This window comes from Lithobates pipiens, unplaced genomic scaffold (assembly GCF_037356315.1).
Source record: "Lithobates pipiens isolate NorthernLeopardFrog02 unplaced genomic scaffold, aLitPip1_a1.2 Scaffold_16, whole genome shotgun sequence".
Classification (NCBI taxonomy): domain Eukaryota; kingdom Metazoa; phylum Chordata; class Amphibia; order Anura; family Ranidae; genus Lithobates; species Lithobates pipiens.
The window spans coordinates 358,174,221-358,201,878 of NW_027507748.1; the positions used below are offsets into that span (position 1 = coordinate 358,174,221).

At 38.9% G+C, this 27,658-nt stretch overlaps 1 protein-coding gene across 10 annotated transcripts in view; it reads right to left on the reverse strand.

Moving 5' to 3' along the window:
• Window positions 1-27,658, reverse strand: part of COL16A1 (collagen type XVI alpha 1 chain) — a 294,574-nt gene that overhangs the window by 117,613 nt on the left and 149,303 nt on the right. For all 10 annotated transcript variants that reach the window (XM_077481956.1, XM_077481958.1, XM_077481954.1 and 7 more), the window contains exons 13-25: window positions 26,140-26,181; window positions 25,906-25,950; window positions 21,685-21,729; window positions 21,538-21,600; window positions 19,555-19,599; window positions 18,448-18,543; window positions 16,649-16,687; window positions 16,255-16,299; window positions 14,116-14,151; window positions 13,838-13,960; window positions 9,980-10,015; window positions 7,482-7,517; window positions 4,417-4,524 (exon numbers count right to left, since the gene is read on the reverse strand). In XM_077481956.1, the coding sequence (XP_077338082.1) occupies window positions 4,417-4,524; window positions 7,482-7,517; window positions 9,980-10,015; window positions 13,838-13,960; window positions 14,116-14,151; window positions 16,255-16,299; window positions 16,649-16,687; window positions 18,448-18,543; window positions 19,555-19,599; window positions 21,538-21,600; window positions 21,685-21,729; window positions 25,906-25,950; window positions 26,140-26,181 (759 nt within the window). The remainder of the gene's footprint in view (window positions 1-4,416; window positions 4,525-7,481; window positions 7,518-9,979; window positions 10,016-13,837; window positions 13,961-14,115; window positions 14,152-16,254; window positions 16,300-16,648; window positions 16,688-18,447; window positions 18,544-19,554; window positions 19,600-21,537; window positions 21,601-21,684; window positions 21,730-25,905; window positions 25,951-26,139; window positions 26,182-27,658) is intronic.

Consider the following 27,658-nt stretch of genomic DNA (forward strand, 5'->3'; position numbering starts at 1 on the left):
AACCCAACCGTTTCTGAATATCTGTGTCCCTGAAAGGATGATGGTGAATGTATTTTATTATTATGTAAGTCAGCCTTTGTAATACTAGTGCACAATGGATTATACTGATTTATACTTTAGACCCACATGTTTGTTAACCCTTAACGCTGGTGCCTACTGGCCCTTTATGGGTTTTCTGATGCCGGGAGGTGGGCTTTATGATCATGTGACCGTCTTGATTGGATTTCGCAGTGATAACATGATTGGAAAGCTCCTGATCACAAGTAGTGATCCGAAGCTTTCTGTTAGGCTCTGGTAACTATGCCAGGGGTGTACAGGGGGTGCACTCTCGGCACAGGTTTGTTTACATTTAGGTATGCAAATATGGAGCCTTTCAACGTCAACGCCCACTCACAGAGAGGCCGCATATTTGTGTACTCTCAGTGCCTAAATTACTGCAGTGCTTTTAAACCCTTTAGCAGCTGTGCACCACTACAAACCACTTTACCACAGGGGTAGGCAACCTGGGGCCCTCCAGCTGTTGTGAAACTACATTTCCCATGAGGCATTGCAAGGCTGGCAGTTACAAGTACTCCCAGAGGCATGATGGGACTTGTAGTTCTGCCTACTTCTGCTTTACCATATCTGAGCACAATATGTTTACAGCTCAAGATGGATTTTTACAGGATGCATATAAGGCATATAAGGCTACTCTACAAAACAAAACTATATCTTTCAGCTTTATATTACTAATTTCCCTCTGATTTTCAGATATATCTCTTTTTCTTTGTCCTATTCACAAATAGAAAGCTGCTACTCCACAGTCTGAAAGGGCCAACATCCAGTCAGGAGGCGCCTTACAATAGTCACTGGAGCTTATACATAAACACTTTTGGTTGGTTGTTTAAAAGAGTGGGGGAGATTTACTAAAACTGCAGCTCTCAAAATCTGGCACAGTTGTGCATGGTAGCCAATCAGCTTCTACCTTCTGCTTGATGAATTAAGCTTTGACAATAACACTTGGAAACTGGATGGTTTCTATTCAGAACTGCTGCACCAGATTTCGCACTCTCCATGTTTAGTAAGTCAATCCCTATGCTTTCTCTGGTGCTCAGCAGGTGCCGTTGGTGTGTTTATTTCATCACATCGACAGCTGCCACTACTAGATGCATGATGATTTAATTTACCTACTGACAATGTTCACTACTGAGGGTCTATCCCAAGGAGGTGTACCTGCCGCAATAAAGATGACTACTGACAGCAAAATAGTTTGGGAAAATACAGTTTTTTGCCTTTTATTAATTTATTTTATTCACAGCCTGTGAATGCATAATTTATATATCATTATATGTTTCTAGCTAAATATTATCTGCAGCAGTAAAACTATTTTCATTTATGTAAAGTTTCCAAAAGACTTCCAACTAGCATTTTTGATATAAATACAAATCCCAAATTCCCTAATTCAGGCAGATAAAAACCCCTTATGCCATAAATAAGTTATATCCAATATGAATCATTAACTTTGGCACAGAAATGGAAAGCAAATTATGCAGAAAGGAGAGAATTTTTGATTATTTTTACTATGTAAAACTGATTATTTGCTGCTAGGAATGATATTCTAGCAATGAGTTCAGGACCTCTTGCTCATCTGTATATTAAAACTCATGATACTAGCAAAGAGGCTGAAAGTTTGGTCCTGTAGAGTGCAGACCCAGCCTATATAAACCCCAACAAGTGCTCTTTTTTTGCCATTTTGGTCTATTTAAATATACCATTACAAGTTTTTTATTTTTTTTATATCTGCTTGATTTGTTTTATATCTGCTTGAAAAATACCTGTTGATTATGCCAGTAAGACTATAAGTTTCTTTGCACTCTGTCTATATCCTGCTTAGAGGCAGAGGGAAGTGTTTTGTATCAAATCCAGCAGCAAGCATCCTAGGGTAACAAAATGCTTCTCCTCCACAGATACAGTATAAGGAGTGAGCGTTTTTACCTTAGGACAGTAAGTGCATTAATGGCAAGACCACCAGATAAAGATATGGGAAAAAAGCTGTTGGTTTATGAGCCCCCCCCAAACCCCAAAAGTTTTTAGCACCTGCCGCCTATGGTTATTAGACCAGGGGCTCAAGGACCCGATTCAAACAAGGTTAGAAATTGGCCTTTAATGTAGGCAGAGTGTGAACTTTGGAGGTACCGAAGCACACCAGGGGTACCAAAATATTTTGGAACCAGGAAGTGCATATCACTCCCGCAAGGAGGAAAATGACTTTGCATTAATTTAGGAAATGCAAAGTGTTCTGTAAATGGCACACATGCTGAACAAGCGACCTGCTGTGTTCACTAAGCAGCAGGGAAGCCACTCTGTATGGGACCTAGAAGCTAGTGGCAATTGCTGCATTAGCAGTGCCTAATACCGCGGTTTCCAGCCTTTGCAGGGATCGGCCTGGTATGACACATGCATTCTTAAATCTGAGCTTGTCCAACTATGTAATAATATGCATACCTGAAATTCAGCTTTAAATACATATTGAGGCTTGCTTCACACTATATGTCAAGAGAGTGTGCACGGCTCTCAATGGAGTCGGTTCACACAGCTCCGGGATGGCTGCGGAGCAAATTGCACAGGAGTCCTGTGTGTCTTCTGGTCTGTTTCAGGTCCGAGTTCAGCCAAAAATCTGGACAGAAATTGGACCTGAAACTGTAAACAGGACCGCACCCGACCCCTGCTGTGAGCCGCTCCACATGGCAGTGTGAACCCAGCTTAAAGGGCAATGGGTAAAAACAGAAAATTAATAATGCCAGGAAGAACTGCACATTTAAACACCTTAAAGTGTTACTAAACCTAAAGACATTTTTTTACCTTAATGCATTGTTTGCATTAAGGTAAAAAATGCTTTCAGTTTCTCTATGCCCTCCCTTCCCCTGTGTGAAGGGGAAGAGAGGAGAGGAGAGATCAGCACTGTGCACAGCTGCATCTTTTCTCCCCTCTTTTCCTCTTTACACAGCACTCGAGCAGTAGCAGGAGCCATTGGCTCTTGCTGCTGTCAATCAGATGCAGTGAAGATGAAGTGGGAGGTGGGCATAAGTACCGCTGTGTAAGTCTATGGAGCGTGGCTGAAATCTTTTGTCAAACTTGTGCTGTGTCCAATAACAGCACAGGCTCATGCACCCCAAACCTGGGAGAAGGCTGACCACATACTTGTATGAATCTGTGTGTGCAGTATTTTTACTGTGATAAGTTAGCAGGTGGTTAAAGTCCCTCTATTGAGGCCAGGTTCACACTGGTACGACACGACAGTCATACCACTTTGCATCTGACTTGAAGTCCAACAAGCATCTGACTTCAATGAACAGGGATCTGACTTTGATCCCGACAATACCAGGCACTGTGTCTGGTATGATGCTTTAGGAGGAACTCTCCTGCTTGATGCTCTCTCCCGCTCTAATGCTGGGTGAGCGGTGTGCCACTACTTATATTGGCATGGGGCAGGGTCACCGAAGGCCCATCCCTTATGACATCACCACCCCATCATGCCCCGGGTGGTGATGCCATAAGGGGCGAACCTCCGGATGACATCACCCGGTGAACCCGCCCCAAGTAGTGACACAACGCGCACCGAGCATTAGAGCGGGAGAGAGTGTTGAGTCAACATCAGAAGAACAGAGAGAGAGGACAGTGGAGAAGACCCAGCAAAAGAGCGAGAAGATAGGGGAGAAGTTAGCGGACAGAGGGAGAAGAACCGGAGAGAGCTAGGAGACATCAGTGGAGAGAGAAAAAGACCCGGAGAGGGGAGAAGAACTGGCAGAAGCAGAAGACATCAGTGGAGGAGGCCGAACAGCTGGAGAGGGGAGAAGAAATACTTATTTTTTACTTTTTTAGGTGAATGGGTAGGGACACAATGTATCCCATACTCATTCACATAGAGTGGGGGGCTGGAATCTGGGGGCCCCCTTGTTAAAAGGGGCTTCCAGATTCCGATAAGCCCCCCGCCTGCAGACCCCGACAACCAACAGACAGGGTTGTCGGGAAGAGGCCCCTGTCCTTATCAACATAGGGACAAGGTGCTTTGGGATGGGGGTTGCAGGGCCCCCCTGCCTAAAAGCAACCACCCCCCATGTTGAGGACATGCCAGTGTACATCTGTTGATATTACCAATTGGCATTAAGCCACTCACACCTGTCCAAAAAAACAAAAAAACAAAACCCACATATAGATATCCCCATGCATGTGCACACACTAATAGGTGCCAAAATACAACTCTATACACCTTATGGTGCCTGAAAATGCATATGGATGTATATTCATATTGTTTTGTTATAACTGGTTATCTATCAGATATAACGATTTAGTAATTCAGCTTATGCCAACAATTTGTTAAATATTTATACCTTGTATGCATAAGAATTTTCTAAGCATGTTAAAAAAGATACTAACCGGAAGGCCAGGTAGTCCAATTACAGCCTCACCCTTGGACCCCCGAGTGCCTTGGTTAAATAAATTAGCGAGGGCTGGAGAATCTATACAGGCCGTACAGGAGTCTCCCTGGAAGAGAATACATGGGTTATACTTGAACAACAAAACAATATTCCATTATTCCAATACATAAAGAAAATTCAAAAACATTTTTTAAAAACATATCTTTGGCCCAGACTGTACTAGCTTACTGAAAAAGCCCATACATTTGTAACAAAGAGCTGCTAATTAGCATTTCAAAGGCTCACTAATTCACTAAACTTTTCCAAACAATAAGGATCTTTATTTTTAATTACGCCACTTTATTATTTTTTTTAAATCTCATTGGGCTGAAAATGGGAAAATAAAGATCTTTATCCTTGTGTGTTAGCTTTGTGAGAAAAATCCCATGGCTGATAAAAAATAACAGCCACGTCTACAGATTATATGGACCGCAAACACAAACCACTTGGGATTTCATATTATTGTAGCATTTACTTTAAAGCTTAGAGCTTTGATACACTTCTTTTCAGGAAGGGCTATTGTATTGGTCCAAAACTTCTATTTGTATGTATGTATGTATGTGTATATAGCACATATATAGACGTGCAGTTAGTTTTGTTCCGAATTGAAATTCAGACAAATTTTCCATTTTCGGAAATTTGGATGTATCAGAATTTTTGAATTACAACAGTACTGAATTTAAACTATTCCTAAATATCGAAAAAAATTAATAAATCAGATGATATTCAAATTTGAAGCAATTCAAATGGTTTTTGAATCAATTTTGAATATTTTTCGAATTCGATAGTTGTCAAATTCAAAAAGTTTTCGAATTCAAATTGTTTTCAATTTGTTTTCCAATTTCCAACGAGAATAAAATAGAATAGAAAATAAAGGAATAGAATAGAAAAAAATAGAATAGAATAGAAAATAAGAGAATAAAATAGAATAAAAAATAATAGAATAAAAGAGAAAGAATATAGCCATCTTCTTAAATTAGAATGTCAAATAGAATACATTTGAATTTGAATACATAAGAAAAGAATAGAATAGAAAAAAATAGAATAGAAAAAAAAGGAATAGCATGGAATAGAATAGACTATAATGGAATAGAAAATAATATAATAAAAAAACTAAAATAGAATAGAATAGAATATAACCATTTCCCAAAATTCAAATAGAATCAATTTTAATTTTAATAGAGTAGATAAAAATAAATTAAAATAGAATAGAAAAAAAATTGACTAGAACCTAATAGAATAGAATTAAAAAAATAGAAAAAAGAATAGAATTAAAAAAATAGAAAAAATAGAATAGAATAGAAAGAATAGAACCGTTTCCCAAAATTCAAATAGAATCAATTCAAATTTTAATAGAAAAAAATAGATTAGAATAGGAAGATGGTTATATTCTTTCTATTCTTTTCTATTCTACTCTGTTGATTTTTTCTAAACTATTCTGTTATTTTCTATTCTATTCTAATCTATTCTTTTCAAATTCAAATTGATTCTATTTGAATTTTGGGTACTTGTTATATTTTTTTATTCTATTCTATTTTATTCTATTGTTTTCTTTTAATTCTATTCTTTTCTATTCAAATTTCAGAAGATGGTTATATTCTATTTTATTACATTTTTTTATTCTAGTCTATTCTATTTGTTTCTATTCTGTTCTTTTATTTTCTATTCTGTTTTGTTCTGTTTCACTCTATTATATTATATTCTTTTATTTTCTGTTATATTATTTTCTATTCTATTTTTCTTTTTCTATTGTATTCCTTTATCTTCTTATCTATTTTATTCTCTTTGGAAATTGGAAAACAATTCCAATTTGAAAACTTTTCAAATTCATATTTGAAAACTTTTTGAATCTGAAAACAATTTGAATTAGAAAACTATTTGAATTCTAATTTGTAAAATTAGAATTGATTTGAATATCAATAAACAAAACAAATTCCTGAAAAAAAAAAAGGATTAAACACATTTAACTAAACAAAATTATGCCTTTTTTTAGCTTGTTATATGAAAACAATACCTTACTTATTGTACAGTTAGCATTGGTTTGAATTCATTTTATTGAACAAATTACTCTAAAGAAATTGCTGTGTAAAATATTAGAATAAAAAAGGGCTAATTAATTTAACAACAGTAACACTATTTTCAAACCTTAAAGTGGGAAAAAGGGATGTGCCCCTTTTGTTTCCATCCACGTGGGCATAACAAAGATCAGAAAGGCATGGTAGACTTCATTTAGACACATTTTGATCATTATTTTACAGGACTGGAACTTTGCTATGCAATATTAGGTTTTCCCATTAGGTGGTGCTGCAGCCAAAATCTGTAATTGCTGATCACTGTTATGAGAAAACCTAGAATTCATAGAAAGTCAAAACTCGTCCTTTTTCCTACCTGAAGGGGCCATGGCAGGCACCAGGTTATCTGGAAAATGCTAGACATGTGATTTTAGCTGTACAAAGCTTAACTAACTAATTTGTAGTTGTAAATAAATAATTAATCTTTCTATTCAGTTTGTAGGTTTTACTGCCCCTTTAGGCACAGCTTTTTGTACATATAGATATTTGTATATACATTATTCAATAAAATTTAGGCAGTTTATTCTACAGGACAACACAGCTTAATTGTATTTTAACGAAAATAGATTTAATGTAATCATTCAAGTGCGTATGCATGTTCACAAGACTGCTCTGACAGCTTGGCTTAAATGGAGAGTATCATAGAGCTGCAAGTTCATAGAATTATTACAAATTCTTTATTTTTTATTGCATTCCTTGCAATACTTTACAGCTCCATTTTAAGCCTGAACATGAGTTTATAATCTATAAATCTCCCTGTACCTACTCGGGACATATTCACCAGGCAGGTAATCATATCTCTTATATCACTTTGGGCTTATTGCCTTGTGTTTTCCTCCACATCCTGGACTAAAAAAAATAATATAGTAAAATTGTTTAACAGTTTAGATTCAGAAGCACCTTTCTGCCTGGTACATATTATCATTGCTCTATGGGACATTTCTCCACTTACCTTTTCACCCTTGAAGCCATTAATACCAGAAGGTCCCTGTAATAGTAAAAATAAGAAGAATCTATTTAAATGTGATTTGCATAATATATTATGAAACATGGTACTTGTAAACACAGATTACAGGAAAACTTTCATGAATGAAACATTTAGGCTATCATTGTTCCCTTCTACATTGGATCCCTTCTGAGAATGCTGGTTGCCTGGCTGTGTCTGTTTTAAATGCTTTCTAAGTCTTTGGCCCAGCACAAGCTTGTCAATCAGCAAAAAAGTCACTCAGAGCCCATCTCTCCATACTTCTTCTGGGTCAGTTGCTCAGAAAGTACTGGCGTCTTTGGATCAGCAGGACAGCTAGCATTTTCATCAGAAGTAAAAAATGGCCTTCATAATTCTACAGTGCGGGATTCATTAAAACACAGATCCAGGCTAAACAGATGGAGATGATTCAAGTCATACAGCAGCTGAAAGCTGTCAACTGGGCAAAACTGGCCAGTGCAAGAATGACAAATTCTATACGCTATTTAATTAATTTAAATTAATTTAAATTAACTAAGTAATTTAATTAAGAGAACATTCTAAGTCCCTTATGCTTGTTCACCCTACTTCTAAAAGAATATAATGTAATGAGATTTTGAAATTGAAGTGCCACACAACTGCTAAGAGGTTCAGATACAACTTTATTCCATTAAAAATCAGGGGTACGATACACAAAAGAAGCCAACGCGTTTCAGGGGTCCAAGCACCCTCTTCATCAGGGCTTTCCTGGCAACAATATGAACAAGCCAGAAGTGAACTGGACCTACAATTGTATTTTTTCAAGTGTGAATTACAAGCACAGGCTTTATCAGCAGCTTGCTTGGCAGTCAAACTACCAAGCTATTGAAAGGCCCATGCTTATATTTAACTGTGAGATAACCCTACGGGTCCAGTGCTATTTTTCCACCTTTTGATAAAGACTGTATCTGCTACCAAACAAGCTGCTGACAAGGCCTGTGCTTGTAATTCACACTGGAGGTCCACTGTAGGTCCAGTTCACTGTTGGCTTGTTCAAGCCCTGATATAGAGGGGGGTTGGATCCGCAAAATGTGTTGGATAGTTTTTTTTTTATTTGTACTCAAGACTTTTAATGGAATAAAGTTATATCTGGAACTCTTAGCAGTGGTGTGGTACTTCAACTACTACTCTGGGGTGAAGAAGCCTCCTGCCCAGGAACCAGATCCTTTACACCAACATCAATACCTTAAGATAACAATACCGGCAAGATAACCCTACAGGTCCAGCACTGTCTTTCCACTTTCTTCGACTAATAGAACATAAAACTCACTGTGTCCTATACATATTACGCAATTAGACACTCCAGCGATAGTTTGTTGTCATTTAATCCTGTACAAAAGCATTAATGGTGTACATCATTTAGGCTTGTGCGCTTTACATAAGTAAGTAAGGTATGTAGGTAGCCAAGGTAAGGTTATCTGCTCACTGTCTTTGCACCTCTTACAGCTACTGGTACAGCCAGGAGTTCTTTTTTACAGTTAAAAGTTTTACAATCTCCTAATAATAAAATAATATACAGTACAATTATAGTTTAACTTAAAAAGTATATAAGTAATATGAAAAGTGCAATAACCCTATTAGCCAATCAGAATTTCCTTTCAAGTATCTTGCTTTAGTAAACTAAAATGTGGATGCTATTGTCTTGTTCTCTTATTGTCTATGCATTGTCTTATCATCATATGCTTACATGCTTAAAGCCTTGTACACACTAATAGTTTTTTTTCGTTCAACCAAGAAAGAAAAACTGACAGCTCAGGTCAGAGTTGCTGTACTAATAATCCGATGTTAGTGCAATGATCTCTCCTTCTGCTGAACCCGAGCCGGACGGCAGAACTTTTTCTGTCATGACCCTTTCGACAGAAGCTGACTGCCATGTCGAGTGGCATTGGCATTTATTGAACCGGCCAATGCCACTCGACATTTGGCCCCTGTGTACTAGGCTTTAGGCTCACTAAGAGCTTACACTCAGCAAATGCGGTGACTGACAGTCACTAGCTCTCTGCAGACAGAAAACCAAGAGCTGAGCAATCAGCTGCCTTTTATCGCTCAGTTGTTGGTGTGGAGGCGGCAGAGGACAAATGCAGCATTGGATTGATGCTGCATCCACTTAGGTTAGTATGTAGGTTTGCTTTTTTGAAATCCCACACTTCTCTTTTAAATATTATTTGCATTTTAGAAACAGACAAAAAAAAAAAAAAACTAGCATAAACAAGCCTTGCAATATACAGCCAATTATTCTTCAACATTCAGACTAGCAATTGTGGTCCATAAAGCCTTCTTTTTTTTAACCTCTTTGAATAATTTCCTGCAGTTTATATTGCTGGTTTATTTCCCATAACTAACTGGAATACTATTAGCTGTAATTGGGAGTGTAAAGCAGTATACATGTAGCTTCAACGACCAAGAGAAGACGTTAAGGATATTCCTCTTGTCAAAGTCAGGTATACCTGTTCACCTTTCGTCCCTGCTTCGCCTTTTTCACCCTAAAAGAAAATATATGAATGATAATATGAAAAAAAAGGGATATCTTTTAGAAAGCCATAGATAGACAGATTATCTTTTTTCCTAGTCCTGCATAAAAGCAATTTGCCTCCTGATCATTTGTTTTCAGTGGCCACAGATCAGCATTGTTAGTTATTTCTGAATAATTGTTGTTTTTTGGTGTCAGGGCATCGGGCATCAGTTTATGTAAAGCCTAAACCTTTTTTAATTTTGGTGAAAATAAGCATTGGTTAAGGCCTCTGCTAGGGTTTTTTTATTGTCTGTGTCCCCTTTTGGAGATCTCCCTTTACTTCCTGTTCCAAAGAAACAACAAAAAAGTGAGAGAAACTTTAAGGCCCCTTTCACACTGTTGGACCGTTCAGATCCGCCTGTCAGTTTTGTCGGCGGACCTGAACGGGCGCTCCATGTTAGTCTATGGAGCGACGGATGTGACATGTCCGATCCGCTAAGATCAGACGGATTCCCCTATGTTTGCATCCTTCCCTGGCAGATCGGATCGGGTGAGATCTAATGAAAACTGACATGCTGTCCATTTTTGTCCGATCTCTTCATTGCAAGCAGCGGTGCTCCACAAGCCCCTCCCCGCTCAGTGAGCAGAGAGGGACCTGTAATCCACCGGCTCAGTGGAGATCAACGGAGAAATCTCCCGCTGAGCTGGCGGACTCTGGTGGACTCCGTGGCATTTGCGCCTGGTGTGAATGAGGCCTAATGGTGGTGCACCCCAGTGCAGTTACTCTATTTAGTTCCTTTTATATATAACATATGGAATGCAATGACAATAAAAAATATCCTTATCCTTATGGGGAAATTCCCTCTAAGAAGATTTCCCATCATATTCTGTTCATGTGACAAGTCAAAATTTTGGATCTATCCTCACTTTCTGCCTTGATTATGACAGTCGACCAGATAAATTGAGAGGGTGCATTTCCCCAGCTAGAACACAGACAACAATAAAAATTCAACAAGGGTTTTAAGTATACCTTACTCAATCCAAAACTATATCCACAACTAGACAAAAGTTTTGGCTTTAAAAACACCTGGTTAAATTAAGGTGATAGGGAGAATTAATGCATTTTTAGAGGGCGGTTGAGTTAAAGGGGTTGTAAACTCTCATAGTTTTTCAACATAATGCATCTATGCATTAAGATGAAAACCTGTGGTGCTGCAGCCCCCCCCCCCCCCCCCCAGCACCCGTTTTACTTACCTGACCCCGATCCTTTGCCAGCCGGGAATGAGCAAACCAGCTCTAGCTGGTGTCTTGTGTCCTGATTGGATAGAATGATAGCAGCGCAACCATTGGCTCCTGCTGCTGTCAATCAAATCCAATGATGCAACGCCAGGGGGGCAGGGCCGAGTCCTGCATTCTGTGTGAGGAGGATGGGTGTCCACCAAGGAGTTCGCTTCTCCAACGTGGATACTCGATGTGGGGAGGAACCAGGAGCGCCGCTGAGGGACCCCAGACATGTTTGTTTTTTTGTTTTTTTTAACCACTTCAGCCCCGGACCATTTTGTTGGTCAAAGACCAGACTACTTTTTGCGATTCAGCACTGCGTCGCTTTAACTGACAATTTCTCATTCGTGCGACGTGGCTCCCAAACAAAATTGCCATCCTTTTTTTCCCACAAATAGAGCTTTCTTTTGGTGGTATTTAATCACCCCTGCGGTTTTTATTTTTTGCGCTATAAACAAAAATAGAGCGACAATTTTGAAAAAAATGTATTATTTTTTACTTTTTGTTATAATATCCCCCAAAAATATCTAAAAAAAACATTTTTTCCCTCAGTTTAGGCCGATACATATTCTTCTACATATTTTTGGTAAAAAAAACGCAATAAGCGATTATTGATTGGTTTGCGCAAAAGTTATAGCGTTTACAAAATAGGGGATAGTTTTATGGCATTTTTATTAATAATTTTTTTTTTACTAGTAATAGTGGGGTTCAGCGATTTTTATTGTGACTACGACATTATGACGGACACATCGGACATTTTTGACACATTTTTGGGACCATTGTCATTTATACAGCAATCAATGCAGTGATTCCTGTGTAAATGACACTGGCAGTGAAGGGGTTAACCAGTGGGTGGCAGTGTAGGGGTTAAGTGTTCCTAGGGATGTGTTACTAACTGTGGGGGGCTGGGCTTTAATTTAGTGAACACTGATCTCTGCTCCAATCACATGGAGCAGAGATCAGCGTCACTAGTTGCTAGGCAGAATGGGGAAATGTTGTTCACAATGGCATTTCTCCATTCAGCCACCCCGTGAGACGATCGCGGGTATCCCCGCGGTGATCGAGTCCACGGGACCCGTGACCAGACTCACGGGGGTCCCGACCGGCATGCGAGCGCGCCACCGGCGGCGCGCTCGCGATGGCAGGGAGGCATTAAAGATTGGACATACCCGTACGCCAATATGCCTGCCCGTGCCATTTTGCCGACCTACATCGGCGTGCGCCGGTCGGGAACCGGTTAAAGCAAGGGTTTACAACCCCTTTAAGGGTTCATTTTAGGGTTTACATTTAAGCCTAGTATACACAATGAGATTATTGGGCGTACTAAAGTACAAAATTTCTTATACAACAGAATAGAAATTCTGAAGTCATGTAATGTATTTGTATTGTATTTTCAAAGAAAACTGTACCGATTAAACAAAAATTGTACCATCTGGTATCATATGAGAAACATCTTCGTGTTTGTCCCTTCAGATTATTTTGGACAAAAGCTGTGTACTAACAATCAGATTATTGTACCATCACTTCTTAAAGCGGTAGTAAACCCCGCTTGGTAAATTTTACCTACAGGTAACCCTATAATAAGGCTTACCTGTAGGTAAAATGAATATCTCCTAAACGTGCACCATTTAGAAGATATTCACCTTGCATGCAGCCAGTGACATCACTAGTGCATGCACTCTGAAGGTCCAGTAGCGCATGCGCTGGAGTGACGTCATTGAGGCTCCAGCCACTCACATATCTGGAGTGCGCAAACCCGGACAAAAGACAAGGGGAACATGTCAGCCCTCTCAGTGGTGACAGTACCGCGTTGGAGGGCTTTGTTCCAAGGTAAGCATTTCATAATGTGCTATTATGCCATTGTCTTGCAGGCTTTTTTTTTACAACATCCGCAGTTTACAACCGCAGTAAATAGTAAAGGTAAATAAAGGGTCAAAGACTAAAAATGTATTGGGTCATTTGACCTTTGGGTCAACACAGAGAGGAGCGTAATTACCTAGACCAGTGATGGCAAACCTTGGCACCCCAGATGTTTCAACTGTTCAATGTCAAGAGTTTTTGCATCTGTAGTACAATTTGATGTTTTTAAAAGAAATATAATAAAGTAAGACATTAAAACAATTGTAAATACAATTGCCAATTGTATTTTTCTTTATGAAGCTGGTCATTTTTGAGTGTCTGTTTTGTTATAGTACAATAGGACATAGCAGTGAATAAAGGGTACAAATTAATTTTTGGTAAAGGGTCCTTTGGTTTCTGATGGCAGCCCTTAAAAAGGTTAGCGTGTACTTTGAGGTTAGTAAGGCTTAGGATGTTATGGACACTTTGGGGAATGATACGGTTTTCATTTATTTTCAGCACTAAAAGCCCTGTGCGGAGAATGACTGCATTAGGCCCCGGCACTAAATAAAACCACTCAGCGTGACAACAATCAGTTTGGAAATAACTAATTTATTTGTAACAGTCTATAGAATCCAATCATCTGAATGAAGCATTATTAATGACCACTTACATTTTTTAACTACTGGTTTCTCTATCTTATCTTTTACCTGGCCTTCTTGTTGTTACTTACTGGCTTTCCTGGCTCTCCAATTCCAGGAAGACCTGCTTGTCCTTTTGCCCCTTTGATACCAGGCACACTAATAACTTGTGTCCCATCAGCATTCATAGATGGGCACATTTCACATGGTTCACCCTATAACAGAAAACAAGTTTTATTTGCTCAAGCAGGAATATATATGCTTCATAGAAAACATACATCAAATTGTACAAATGTACTATGGAAATGATTTAAACGTAGGTAGCTACATAGCAGTATGTAAAACATGCATGATGATAATACAATTTTACCTTCTCTCCTTTTAGTCCTGAGACACCTGGTTTACCCTGTGAAAAGACAGATCTTAATCACAGTTTCAATAAATGGTCTGATATTCTTAGATAAATGTTTTGGTAACAACACTCTTAACCTTTACAGCAAACTTAGCTATTCCTTGTTAAAATTCTCAAATGCATAGGCACTTAAAGACATGTTCTTTCTTGTATTAGAAAGAAGAGAAACAGGACAAGGTTTCCACTTTAGCAAAAGTGGGCAGGTGGACTTTTCTATATCAGTACACAGAAAGTCAAAGTCTGGGCTCACACATGTGCAGTGTGGATTTCAGGTCCATCTTTAGTGCAAATTTCCAAAGTAGCTGTTTTAGCTGTGATTTAGATACGGCTCTGATGCGAAGTTTAGGAGTGGGCATCCTTAACAATAGCTGGTTGTTAAGGAATGGGTTGGCAAGCTGGTCATCGCATCCTTAACAAGTGATGACTCATCAGCTGTAAACCAAAGAATTGCCGGCAATAACATTTGAGAAAGAAGCTGTGTGGAGGTTGTCCCCCCCCAAACCATACCAGGCCCTTCAGGTCTGGTATGGATTTTAAAGGGAACCCTATGCCAAAATGTAAAAAAAAAACAGCGTGCCCCCCCCCCATCCATACCAGACCCATATGTCTGGTATGGATTTTGAGGGGAACCCCACGCCAAAATAAAAATAAATGGCATGGGGGTCCTCCCCAAAATCTGACCCTTATCTGAGTATACAGCCTGGCAGGCCAGAAAAGGGGAAGGACAAGCGAGCACACCACCTTACCCAAAGCTCCCCGGCATGTTGAGGGCATGTGGCCAGGTAAGGTTCAGAAAGGGGGGGTGCTTGCTTACTTCCCCTCTCATTTCCTGTCCTGCCAGCCTACATGCTCGGATAAGGTTCTGGTATGGATTTGGGGGGGGGGGGGTTCCCCTTTAAAATCCATACCAGACCCAAACTGCCTTTTTTGGATGCTGTTTTTTTTCTCAATTCGTGTTAAAAAATGCTGACATATGTGGTTCTCATAGAAGTCACTGAGCGTGAAATTCGCATCTGAACTGCAACGCAGTGCTCAGAAAATGCACAGCACTCTTTTTAAAATTTACACTGTAGATGCACCACAGATATGTGAACAGCTTCAATGGAAAACTATGTTGTTTAACATATTACGCAAATTGGTTGCGGTTCAAAACACATCCACTGCACGTATATGTGAACCAAGTCTAAAGCCTTGATAAAATGATGCAAAAATCCGTAGTAATGTCCAACCAATAGTACATGGAGCTGTGTGATTTAGGACATGGTGCAAATATGCAAGGTCACCTAGGGTGGGCTCATAATGTCTACAGAATCCATGTACTGTATAACTGACACTCCTCATGCTCTGTTAGCATTATAAACTACATGGAAAAATCTCAGAAATTGTTTATATTTCAGATCTCCTTTTCCTTAATGTTTTTTAGATGTGTATAAAGTTTGTTACACTTAAAGTGATTGCAAAGACTGAAGTTTTTTTTTACCTTCATGCATTCTATGCGTGAAGTTAAAAAACCTTCAGTGTGCAGCTCCCCCCTCAGCCCCCCTAATACTTATCTAAGCCCAATCTCGGTCTAGTGAGGCTCTCCTGGGTCTCTCCCTCCTGATTGGCTGAGATGCAGCAGCAGGAGCCACTGGCTTCTGCTGCTTTCAATCACAGCCAGTGATGTAGGAGTAGGGGGACAGGGCTGAGCCATGCTCACAGTGTCTTATGGATGCAGAGAGCGGACTCAGGAGTGAGCATGCACGAGTACCCCCACAGTTAGCGACTTGCTATGAGGGCACTCGGCAAGGGGGAGGGGCCCAGAGCACCGGCAGGGGACCCAGAAAGAGGAGGATAGGGGCTGCTCTGTGCAAAACCACTGCACAGAGAAAGTAAGTGTGACATGTTTATTATTTTTCCTTTACAATCTCTTTAAATTAGGCTCAGTAACAGTCTGGGGGCTAAATCACATCAGAGTCCTTTATAAAGCGATAATAGTGGTGGCCCTGATCAGAGGTTTCCCCAGCATCCAATAGATTTTAGATACTCAAATGTGAATGGAAAAATGTGAACTGTGATCCAGTAAATAAGGCAAATAGATGTGTTGGAGATACTTACCGGTTTTCCCACTGCTCCATCTCTGCCTGGAATTCCTGGTGTACCCTGAAGACAATAATGAATTTATGAATTATTAAAGCATTATTTGTAATGTTATATTGTTGGAACAGTCTATTAAGTGTGTTCTGTGATCATTAAGTACACGGCTGTATGTTAGTATTTTTTGTTTAATATCAGCACACAACACATCTAATACCTGGAGATGGGCTGTTGGCTGTTGACCTGTACTGGGGCCTAGAGAGTAAAGGGTGTCCATTTTCCAAGCAATTCTTTGAAGAACTGTGGAAGAGTGGGCCCTATTGTAATTTCTGCTTGTTATACTAAGCTTACAGCAAACTTTTGTGCTTATACATGTTACTGACTGAAAAATGTGTCCTTAGCAAATGCCTCTTACCATTTCACCTGCGAGGCCAGGAGGGCCACCTGGATCACCCTGAAAAATAGAAAAAATACCATCAAATAATTCATTTTACATGTAAGCTACTGATGTATGTTAAAACCTAGATTACTAACAGTTAGAATCAAACACCTATTGTAGTTCATTAGTATACTTTAATTTAGATGCACTCTTAAAGACTATAATCTGAATTTTCAGTCAGTACTAAAACCAGCCCAACATGGTATTTATTCTACTAGAGTTGTAAAAGCCTTACTTACTTACTTTCAGATAGCCTTTTTAAAAGCAAAGCAATTTTCAGAGGTAGTGTGGCTAGTCATGCTATAAGTGGAACTTAATTTAATTTTATTTGAAAGTCAAGGTATGTAAGTGAGTTGGTGTCTGTGTCTGAATGTTAGTTTTTGTCCATGTCTGTGCCTGCAGTGATATGTGTCTTTGCCAGTATCCTTTATTGCATTTCAGTATCTGTCAGTCTCGGTCTATTAGGGCTAATTAGCTTGCAGCTGTGTGGAATTTTTTGTATTTTATAACTGCTAATACACTTCTGTAAAAGACTATTAAGTTGCAGTTTAATCTAGATGGACGTCAGTCTGCAGAAGTAGGCATTCCTAGGCAAACTGCATTTTCATGCTGACCACCCTAGGTAACACCCACATATGTTGATGAGAATTGATGATGATGGGAATTCATGTGTGAAAAGACTGAAATCCAATGAATGAAGGGGCAGGGCACGGGAGACAGTCAGGGTTGGAAATGAAAGGCTAGATAATGCTGGTATCCAGCCAAGAGGCAGGCTTTATTTGACTTACATATGACTAATACACACTGTGAGAAACTCACAAATGGGACTGAGAATTTTAGTAGAAGACTAGCAGTACAACTGTGCAGGACCGAAGGTATGGCCGGAGATTAGCTCTAAGGCTTATTATATACAGGCGCCTCCGTTTGATGGACTCCGCTTGCTCAGTGGGAGATCACCCTGCTGATCCCCGCTGAGCAGGCGGATGACAGATTAGTCTCCACTCTATGGGGAAATCAGGTGAAAACGGACCATCTGTTTTCATCTGATCATATCCGATCTGATCCTCCAGACGAATGGAAAATAGGACCACCATCCATCTGGATTTTGCAGACAGGATTGGTCGCATAGCAGCGGGTGTCAGTGAACATGTCACTGCTGTCATCCCCCACTCCATAGGGGTGAATGGATGGTCTGATCAGGTCCACCTGAAAAACTGACAGGCGGACCTGATTGGAAGGCCCATGTGAAAGGGCCCTAAGAATACCAGGGTTCTCATCTGTCTCCTGAATATATGGATTCTTAATTGCTTAGTAAATCCTTAAATACTTTATGACTGTTAATGACTGTAAATAAATATATGGGCATATTTTGTAATGTGTTTGCATTTTCTTTGAAGCTTATTGCAGTCTACTGACCTACATTATTATTTTAGGCTGATAAATGTTCTCCCAGTTCTGCTTACAGTATCTCCTACAGGTCAGGAAGTATCTGTGTTCTGGATATTGTATTTTCAAATAAAACGTTATTTCCTTTATCTTCAGTAGTAAAACGCTTTTCAAAAATATGGCATTTAGTTTAACTGGCCCATTAAGCTGTGTTAAAATACGACTTCAAATGTCTGCTAGCTAAAGTGTCCTCCGCTGAGAAACCAACAATCACATTCAATACATGCAAGCTCCAATCCTGTCTGTCAGCACTGAGGGATTAACTGAAGATTCACTGGCAGGATATGATGAGAAGAATGTTCTGAGAATACAGAAAACTGTGAACTTACAGGTTTGCCTGGTAATCCAATCCCGGGGAGTCCTGGCTTTCCTGGAGGTCCTGGTTCTCCTGCCAGTCCTTCAGGACCTACAATTCCGGTTTCTCCCTAATGCAGGAAGGAAATTAAAAGTATTACCCAATATTACACAACACGTCCAATTTAACCCAGTGCTATGAACAGAGCTTCTTTGCAAGGGATGCAGTAGATTGTAAATACACAACAACCCATCAATATATACATATATATATATATATATACATATATATATATATATATATATATATATATATATATATATATATATATATATATATATATATATATATATATATTGCAGTGGAAACTAGTTGTAGCTATATCTAGGTTTCCCTAGGTACAACTTAGTGGCCGCACCTCACAATGTATTTTTCCTGTAACTTTGTAGTATATGTGATATTACTCTACTGCAGGCACCCTATTCCATTAAACAAGGCAGTATATAGCATACATTACTCACCTTTTATAACTTTCTTTAGCTGTCTACTTTTTTCCATATCATAAATTACACATGCCCATACCACCTTTTAAAAATTAAGTATAGCGCACTAGAAAATGCAGACACAGCCGTGCAAGAGATATCAGGCAATTATCTGTGGCTACATTTGATTCTAGCAATCTATTATGACACAGCTTGCTTCTGAATTGACAGTATAGTTTTTAAATTAAATCCTAATGAGTGCTGCTTTCACATGAGCCCTGTTGGCAGCTCGTTGGCCCAAAGCAGTCTTAACTCAAAGACAAGGCATAGACATATCTGTATCTTTCTATATAATATTTATTTTTGAGTATTATATGAACCTTTTTTTGTATTACTCTAACTTCTCTCCAATTGCCAAATGTCACTTCTGCATATCATCTCAATTTATCACGTATAGCAATAAATAAGTTATACTCATGAAAAGGTGAATAGGGGCTTTCCGATTAGGACAGAAAGTGTGTTGGTTGTAAAATCACCAGGAGGAAATAAAATAAAGAAGCCCAAAAAAGAAAACGAATGCAGCCACTAGTCTAAGGACTAGTAAGTTGCAAAATTTTACATTTTGGAGGGGTTTAGCTTCACTTTAAGTATTCACTTACCTTTTGACCCTTTGGTCCCACAACACAGATTTCACCTGGCCTGCCCTAGATAATAGAAAGCACGGGTGTAAAAACCATGGTACAGTTTCATAATGTATGTTTTGCAGACTTTTGTTCCATAAGTAGGGACAGCATTACCTAGTCAATGAATATGAAATTGCTGTCATTTGTTTGGCAGGCATGCACCTTTGCAGCCTCCATGTAGGGACTGAAAGACTCCACGAAAATAAAGTTTCAAATTAAAGTGGTTGTAAACCCTTACAAACCACTTTGACCTACAGGTAAGACTAGATTAAGGCTTACCTGTAGGTCCAAGCAATATCTCCTAAACCTATATGGTTTAGGAGATATTTGCCCGAAAACGGGCACCGCTGTCTACGGCGCATGCGCCGTAGACAGCGGCGCGCAGGCGCACTGAGCGCGGCAGTTCCAAGAATGGAGCTGCCGCATTTGTCGACTCCCGTGCGCATGCGCGGGAGTGACTTTATGCGCGGCTTCACCGAATGACAGCGGCGGAGCTGCGAGACGCCACCAGCAAGATGGATGCGGCGGACTACAGGGGACAGCGGCGACTTCGCTGGCTCCTGTGTCAGGTAAGTGACACATAATGGGCTACTATGCGATGCATAGTAGTCCATTATGCTTTGCCTTTGCAGGGAAAAAAAGAGGAAGTAAACTCATTAGGGTTTACTTCCTCTTTAAGTCATAGCTAATACCTTTGTGTGATATTTTCCAGACCTGGACCTCTTTTTTAAACACCAATTGCATCCAAAAAGGTTCTCTTTCATTTTGGATAACGCAAGGAAAAATTACGGCCTCTGTCTTATCCCTATAAGGGGCACATTATGTGTGCTGGTGTGCTGTGGTGTCAGTCATTCTAAATGGCCCCCCAGCATACCTGTATTGAGGTATAATATGCAGCAACTCACTGTTGTATGTCACCGTGTGCTTCGCTGCTGAATATTCTGCATACATGACTTTTGGTCCATTGTGGTGTGTTAGGTTGCCCATTTAAATAGATGGGCTGCCCTAAAGCTGAAGCCACCCCATCTAAAGATTGTTAAGCTACAATATATTAAATTTTTGTTTCTGGGTTTAATATTGCTTTACAGAACTGGAATCTATAAACATTTGTGACTACTCATCTTCCACAAACTCTGCTCCTGCAAAGCAATAGGAATTTTTCCTGAACTGCTCGGTGTAAAGTATGCTGCCAATCAGCATGAAATATTGGAAGGGGTATGCACAGACATGACATTTATCAAGAACAGTTAGTAGTTCCTCTCCGATTGTAAGGAAAGAAAGCACAATATTAACTAGTTATAAGTTACATTAGAAATGAGCTATGAGAAAGTCTGAAATGTCTCCTCTCAAGGCCAAAACCCATTATAAAAGGCACATGAAGTTTCTAGTGATCTTCAAAACATACCACCACAATCATGCAATAACCACTAATTATACATATAGATTTCTCACACTGTGGCTACGGGTACATGTAAATAATTTTTGTTTCAGTCAAAGATTCCTGTAAATACATACTGTAACTGAATGGTCAGTTTTAATCATTTTCAGTAAGATAATGATGAGTAACAGTACGCCTTATTAAATTAAGTCATTGTTGAATCACAATAATAGCTTAATGTGCCTTGGTTGTCACCTTTTATTTTTTTCTGTACATGTAAAGTAATGCCCCCCTGACCCCCTGTATATACTGAGTGTTACTAGAAGCCTTCTGCAAACACAGGTAGATTAAGCAGAGGCTTCCAAACCCTAATCAGTGAAGTTTGGGTTTAGTAGCTCAGGTCCTATCAATTCCAATTTTTGAAGGGATAAGAAAAGCATCTGATACTTTTTCCCTGATATAGTTTTCTCTTCTTTCCTTGTTGTTTGTGGTGAGTGCAGGTTTGATCTTATGACCATGGCCTAAAGAATATTTATTAGATCACCCCACCAGAATTTTAACTGTAAATATCCATTACTTACATCCCGTCCAGGAACACCAGAAGATCCTTTAAATCCTAAATCTCCCTTTTCACCTTTTTTTCCCTAGATAAAACAATACAACAATTTATTGAAGAAAGAGCTTCTGGGCTGAATACGTATAGCACAGTACAAGCAAATGTTGCCTACTTTCTCTCCTTCTGGCCCAGATGGTCCCTCGTATCCTCTTGGACCCTTTTGTGAAGAAGATAATCAGTTGGTTTTGGGATAAAAGATTAGCATAACAAAATGTAGCTTTTATGAAAAAACTAACTTTCTTGGTTGAAAGAGCAAAGCTAATGTAATATTTCATGAGTAATGCAATGGGGTAGGTTTACTAGACCTGGAGAGTGCAAAATCTGTTGCAGCTCTGCAGAAAAACCAAACAGTTTCCATGGTTTGTTGTCAAAGCTTAACTGAAGAAGCTGAAGTTAGAAGCTGATTGGCCACCATGCACAGCTGCACCCGATTCTGAGTGTTCCAGTTTTAGAAAATCTCCCCTATTGTCTTTCACTATCCGTATTATATAGAGGGGGTAAACATGCTATCTTGTGAACTTGTAAAAAATCCTCAAAAGTCAAGGCAGCTTTCCATAAATTTAGCTATACCTTTGAGCATTCAATGACGGGAACAAGCATAATAAGGTGAACATGCAAGACATTTCTTGTTAGCAGATGTGCAAATATTGAGAAAAAATAATATTTCAACCTGTTATATAGATGGGGAGATTCATGCCTATATCTGTAAAGGAGGCTATTGCTATTGTGACAGAAATAGAGAGCAAATACAAAATGTTAAAATTGTGAACAGAGCAAAAACAAGGACAAATGTTCTGGTGACAACAGTCCAAAATGGGAATTCCCCTTACTTTGTTAACACTTTCATTAATTTGCTTTTACATCTCCAGGTCTTAAAGGAAAGGGAAATCTGCCCATCAGAATAACCTGTTAGCCCTTGTACACACGGTCGGACATTCCGATGGAAAATGTCCGATCGGACCGCGTTGTTGAATAATCCGACTGTGTGTGGGCTCCATCGGACTGTTTCCGTCGGAATATCCGACTGACAACGTTTTAGAGCTAGGCTATAAAATTTTCCGAAAACATGGTCCGATCGGACTTTGTCCAATCGTTAGTAGAGAATTCAGATCGGACAAAGTTCCACGCATGCTCAGGATCAAATTACAAGACCAAAGCTATTGGCTACTAGCCTGAACGTAGTCCCGTCATAAGGAAATAACGTCATCACGTTCTGAACGATCTGATTTTCCGACAACTTTGTCCGACCGTGTGTATGCAACACCAGTTTAGGGTAAAATCCGACGGATTTTGTTGTCGGAATGTCTGACCATGTGTACAAGGGCTTTAGGGATTTTAGCATAACCTACTATGTCCAAACAAAAAAAATGGCTTTAACCCCTGACAATTTTTTTACTGCTGTCTTTGTCCCACTGGAGAAATTCACCCTGTCCTGTTGACTAAGTGAGAAACAAAATCAAAAATTTGGAGAACAGAAATAGAGGGAAATTATTCCATCAAGGTCACTTATTACAGTGACAGCTATCTAAAATACCATTTTCATCCCTTTGGGGAGAAAATGTCACTTCCTTTTTTGTATACAAGACAGAAAGTAAACGTTAATCTCCCTAATGAGACACAAGTGACAGAAAACATGCCACAGATGTTATCGTCTAACGTCGTTTATAAACAACTTTGAGCCCTGGTTCACATTGTGGCGCCACACTGATTCCCAAAAGCAGTTTCTGTACTACTATTGTGGATTTCGAGGTGTGATTTCCATTGACATCTGTGCAGAAACTTGCACAAATGTCTCTGAAATTGCCCCCGAAGTTGGGCCTGACATGCGGGAATGAAATTGTGCGAGGTCAGCGGAACTCGCACAATTTCATTCCCGCAGTCATTGTGAACCAAGGCTGAAGCATATTAACTTTATTGGTATCACAAACAAACAAAAGATTTCCCAGCGCACTTACCGACCGGCTTGCAAAACAACCAAATTGGCCCTGTCTAACAGTTTACATTACAAAACAGGGGGTTTTAACTTTATTAGTAACATTCTCAGTAAAATACTCATCTCTGGTGAACAATGACATGATAGATTAAAATCTGAAGCTAGTATTAAAACGTATGCAAATATGAGTAAAAACAAGTAACTGGTATACAATGAGACACTTATCATTTTTTTTACGCAAAAAATAACACAATTTTCACTCAGCATTTACACAATTTTACAATGTTTATTCCAATCAGCAAAATGTGTGAATTTTGGATGAAAGCTGTGTGAATCTTGGGAGAAACAATTATAAATAGACCCCTAACGCTGTGTACACACGACCAGACTTTCCCGGCAGAAAAGGTCAGATGGAATCATTTCATCAGATATTCCGATCGTGTGTGGACTTCATCTGACTTTTTTTTATTATTCTGATGGACCTAGAAATAGCACATGTTTTAAATCTTTCTGACAGAATCAATTCCTATCGGTAAAATCATTCGTCTGTATGTTATTCCGACGGACCAAATACGACGCAAGGGCAGCTATTGGCTACTGGCTATTGAACTTCCTTTTTCTAGTCCCATCGCATATCATCACGTTCTAAACAAACGGACTTTGGTGTGATCGTATGTAGTCAAGTCTGTTTCAGCGCAACTCCATCGGAAAGACCATCAGAGTTTATTCTGAAGGAGAGTCCGGTCATGTGTACACGGCATTAAAATCATTAGTCAGCAGACAAGAATATTTCATGAACCACAACAGTATTTACTCTGCAGTTCTGTAACATAATTTTTTATTTTTAGTAATTTTATTATTATTATTATTATTATTATTATACAGGTTTTATATAGCGCCAACAGTTTGCTCTTTACAACATGAGGGCAGACATTACATTTACATTACAATTTGGTACAAGAGGAATCAGAGGGCCCTGCTCGTTAGAGCTTACAATCTAACATTTTATTATTATTATTAATATTATTAATAATAATATCTGTACTTGTGTAAACTGAATTTACATTATACTATATGTGTAATTATACAGCATATAATTTATATGTAACAATATATCAATATAATCTAGATCAAATACACTTCAAAAAAAGTAATGGGAATCTGGGAAATAATGTCTGTATCACTACTAGTGGTATAAAATTATATTAAATTTAAAGTCTTAATTTTCAACATTTTATTTAGTGCATAATGTGGTTTACAAAGGGTGCAGATTTGGTTAAGACTGATTGGAACTATGTGTGGTGTATGTTAGGTTAGATGCTGCAAAGTGGGTTCAAAGCTACGTAAATGTGACAGTCCCTAGCACCCTCTAGTGATAAAATAAAGTAACTGAATATAGGCCAGTTTCCCAGGTCAATATATACAGAAAATGAATGGGTAACATATTTTTCAACAAATGATAAAGGCTTCCTTGCTTTATATTGTTATATAAGTAAGTATAAAAATAATCTATTGTAGTTGCCATTTGCGCATATTTGAAAATAGGTTCTAGAAAAGCTTAACATATTTAAAAACACAAGCAATGCACTTTAAGCACAGTAAATATAGGCTTTCATAGTTTCATAGTTTCATAGTTAGTAAGGTTGAATAAAGACACCAGTCCATCTAGTTCAACCTGAGTGAGTGTCTACAATTGTCTTTATCCCTGTACATTGCACACTTGCATTGGTCCCTACCCTCAAGGAGCCCACAATCCAAGGTCCCTATTCATATACTAGGGTCAATTTTGAACAGAAGCCAATTAACCTACCTGCATGTCTTTGGATTGTGGGAGGAAACCAGAGTACCTGGAGGAAACCCACGCAGGCACAGGGAGAACATGCAAACTCCAGGCAGGTAGTGTCGTGGTTGGGATTTGAACCAGCGACCCTTCTCTACTGCTAGGTGAGAGTGGTAACCACTACACCACTGTGCTGCCATACTCTTTGTAATATAGAGCATGTTTTATTGGTAAGTAAAAGTTTGTGTAAAACTAAACTTGTTTTGGTTTTGGATAAAGAAGGGAATAGATAGGAACCCTGTCTGTTTTGTTTACGTCCTGTTGGGGAGATTTCTATTCACTTCCTGTCCCAGAGACACCCGGAGATTTCTCCTAAACACGTGGAATTTCACACATAGACCGCTGTCACCAGAACAGGTTTAGCCATTGGATGATGTTCCCCCACTCCCTGTTCCTATAAAAATGTTTTGCCCTGGTGGGGACACAGATAAGGGTTTAAACTCTCCCACATGATATTCAAAATTGAAATTAAGAAATAAAAGTTTTGGCTTAACATACACGGTAATACAAACACAGGCAAGAATGCTAATTAGCAAAAATGGCATATCTTAATTACTCACCACCTCCCCTCGCTCTCCTTTCTCTCCTTTTACACCTTCAGCACACTATGTAAAATTTAAAAAAGAGATATAAATAGTGATTATGTTGTAAATAAGATATAAAATTGGATTGATAGTATATGTCTTTACTCCAGACTAGCAACAGACGATAAACTAATCTATTTAAGGTAACGGATCATCTTCATAAACCACAAAATTATATTGAAGTAATATATTCAGTATGTTAAGACTCACCTGAAGGGGTCCATCTGATGAGGTTCGGATGCAATCTGCCCCCTAAATGAACAGACGGAATAAAAGATTAATAAAATAGGTTATAGTATCAGGAAGTCGTGTATGTTCTGTGTGGCTCTACAGTATTTAAAATGGAACTTTAGTCAGAAAATTAAGTCCTGATAGATCACTTCATGCTGGCCCCTTTAGCAGGTATAGCTATGTAAAACATTACAAATATGTGGCTATACTGTTTGAAATCCAGCAATGCACCTTCTCACCCTGTTCTGCACATGTTCAGGTGCTCTTACTAGATTAGATTACTAGTAAGATTTACTGTTGCTGAAGGGGGGAGGAAAGCAACAGAAATGAGACAGACTGTGCCAAGGAAATTCAGATTAGGTAGAGGAAAAATAAAAGCAGGAGAGGTGACAGGACAAACTCTGTTGCCAGAGAGAGATACAAACGATTTCAACTTACAAGGCTAGTGTCTTATATTATATACCTGATATTCTCTCCTTTCTACCTCCTTAGAGCAGCATGTACACTTCAGCACTGTAACCTTCTGTCAGCCTTCCTCTCTAGCTAAGCCAAGAAATTCAAGGCAATGTACACATTTTAATTGAAAAAAGTGACATATCATTTTTGAGAGTGGTGGGTGGGGAGGTTGGGAGGCTTCTAATAAGAAAGTGACTGAATGGCAGCCTCCAGCAAGAAGAAACAGGAGCAATGCTGCAGGCAATTTATGGCACACACTAATTTTGGTGGCATAATTATTCATGTGAAATGTATGTTCTTTTGTTAAAGAACATTCTACATTCACACCAGTGAACAGAGTCATCGACTTGTTATTATTATAAAAGGGGCTGGCGGCCAATTCCCTGAGAGGGATGTATTTAACAAGAGAAGAGATACCAATTTTAGCAAATTAGTCTAAACTAAGTTATACACTTGCAATTCTGTCCTGGTAGAACAATTCTGTGCAAACTGTGTCCAGGGGTTACATATTGATGTACAGGATTCAGCCTTGATTGACCAGTTTTTATGCACATTATAAAAGAGGTATGGAAGAATAACATCATAGTGGTTAAGAGATCAAGACACTTGCCTTGAAATGCTGCAGTTCAATATTCACTTTACATCAAGGGCATTTGTTTGCTTTTCTCCCACAACTCAACATCTTAGTGGTACATTAACCAACTTCTGGGTGACCTCATAAGGGTAAATCATCAAATCACAAAGTATATTTGCTGGTGGTGGAATGAGTGGTAAGGGATTGTATGCGCCTTTACTACAAGGGGCTGTATTATATAAGTGCAAGATATAAACTATGCATAAATAGACACCAAATCAGATACATTACAGCAAATCTAAGTGCCATCTGTGTCTCTGAACTTTAGAGATGTCCTTTTCACTATATTCCCTTATTCTCTCATTGTGGACATGAATTGCCCTCAGACTACATCTCATAATTTTTGACCTATTTTTATAACTTACTTTTCCCAGTAGACACTAGTGTTGTGGTGTGTGGGACAGTTGA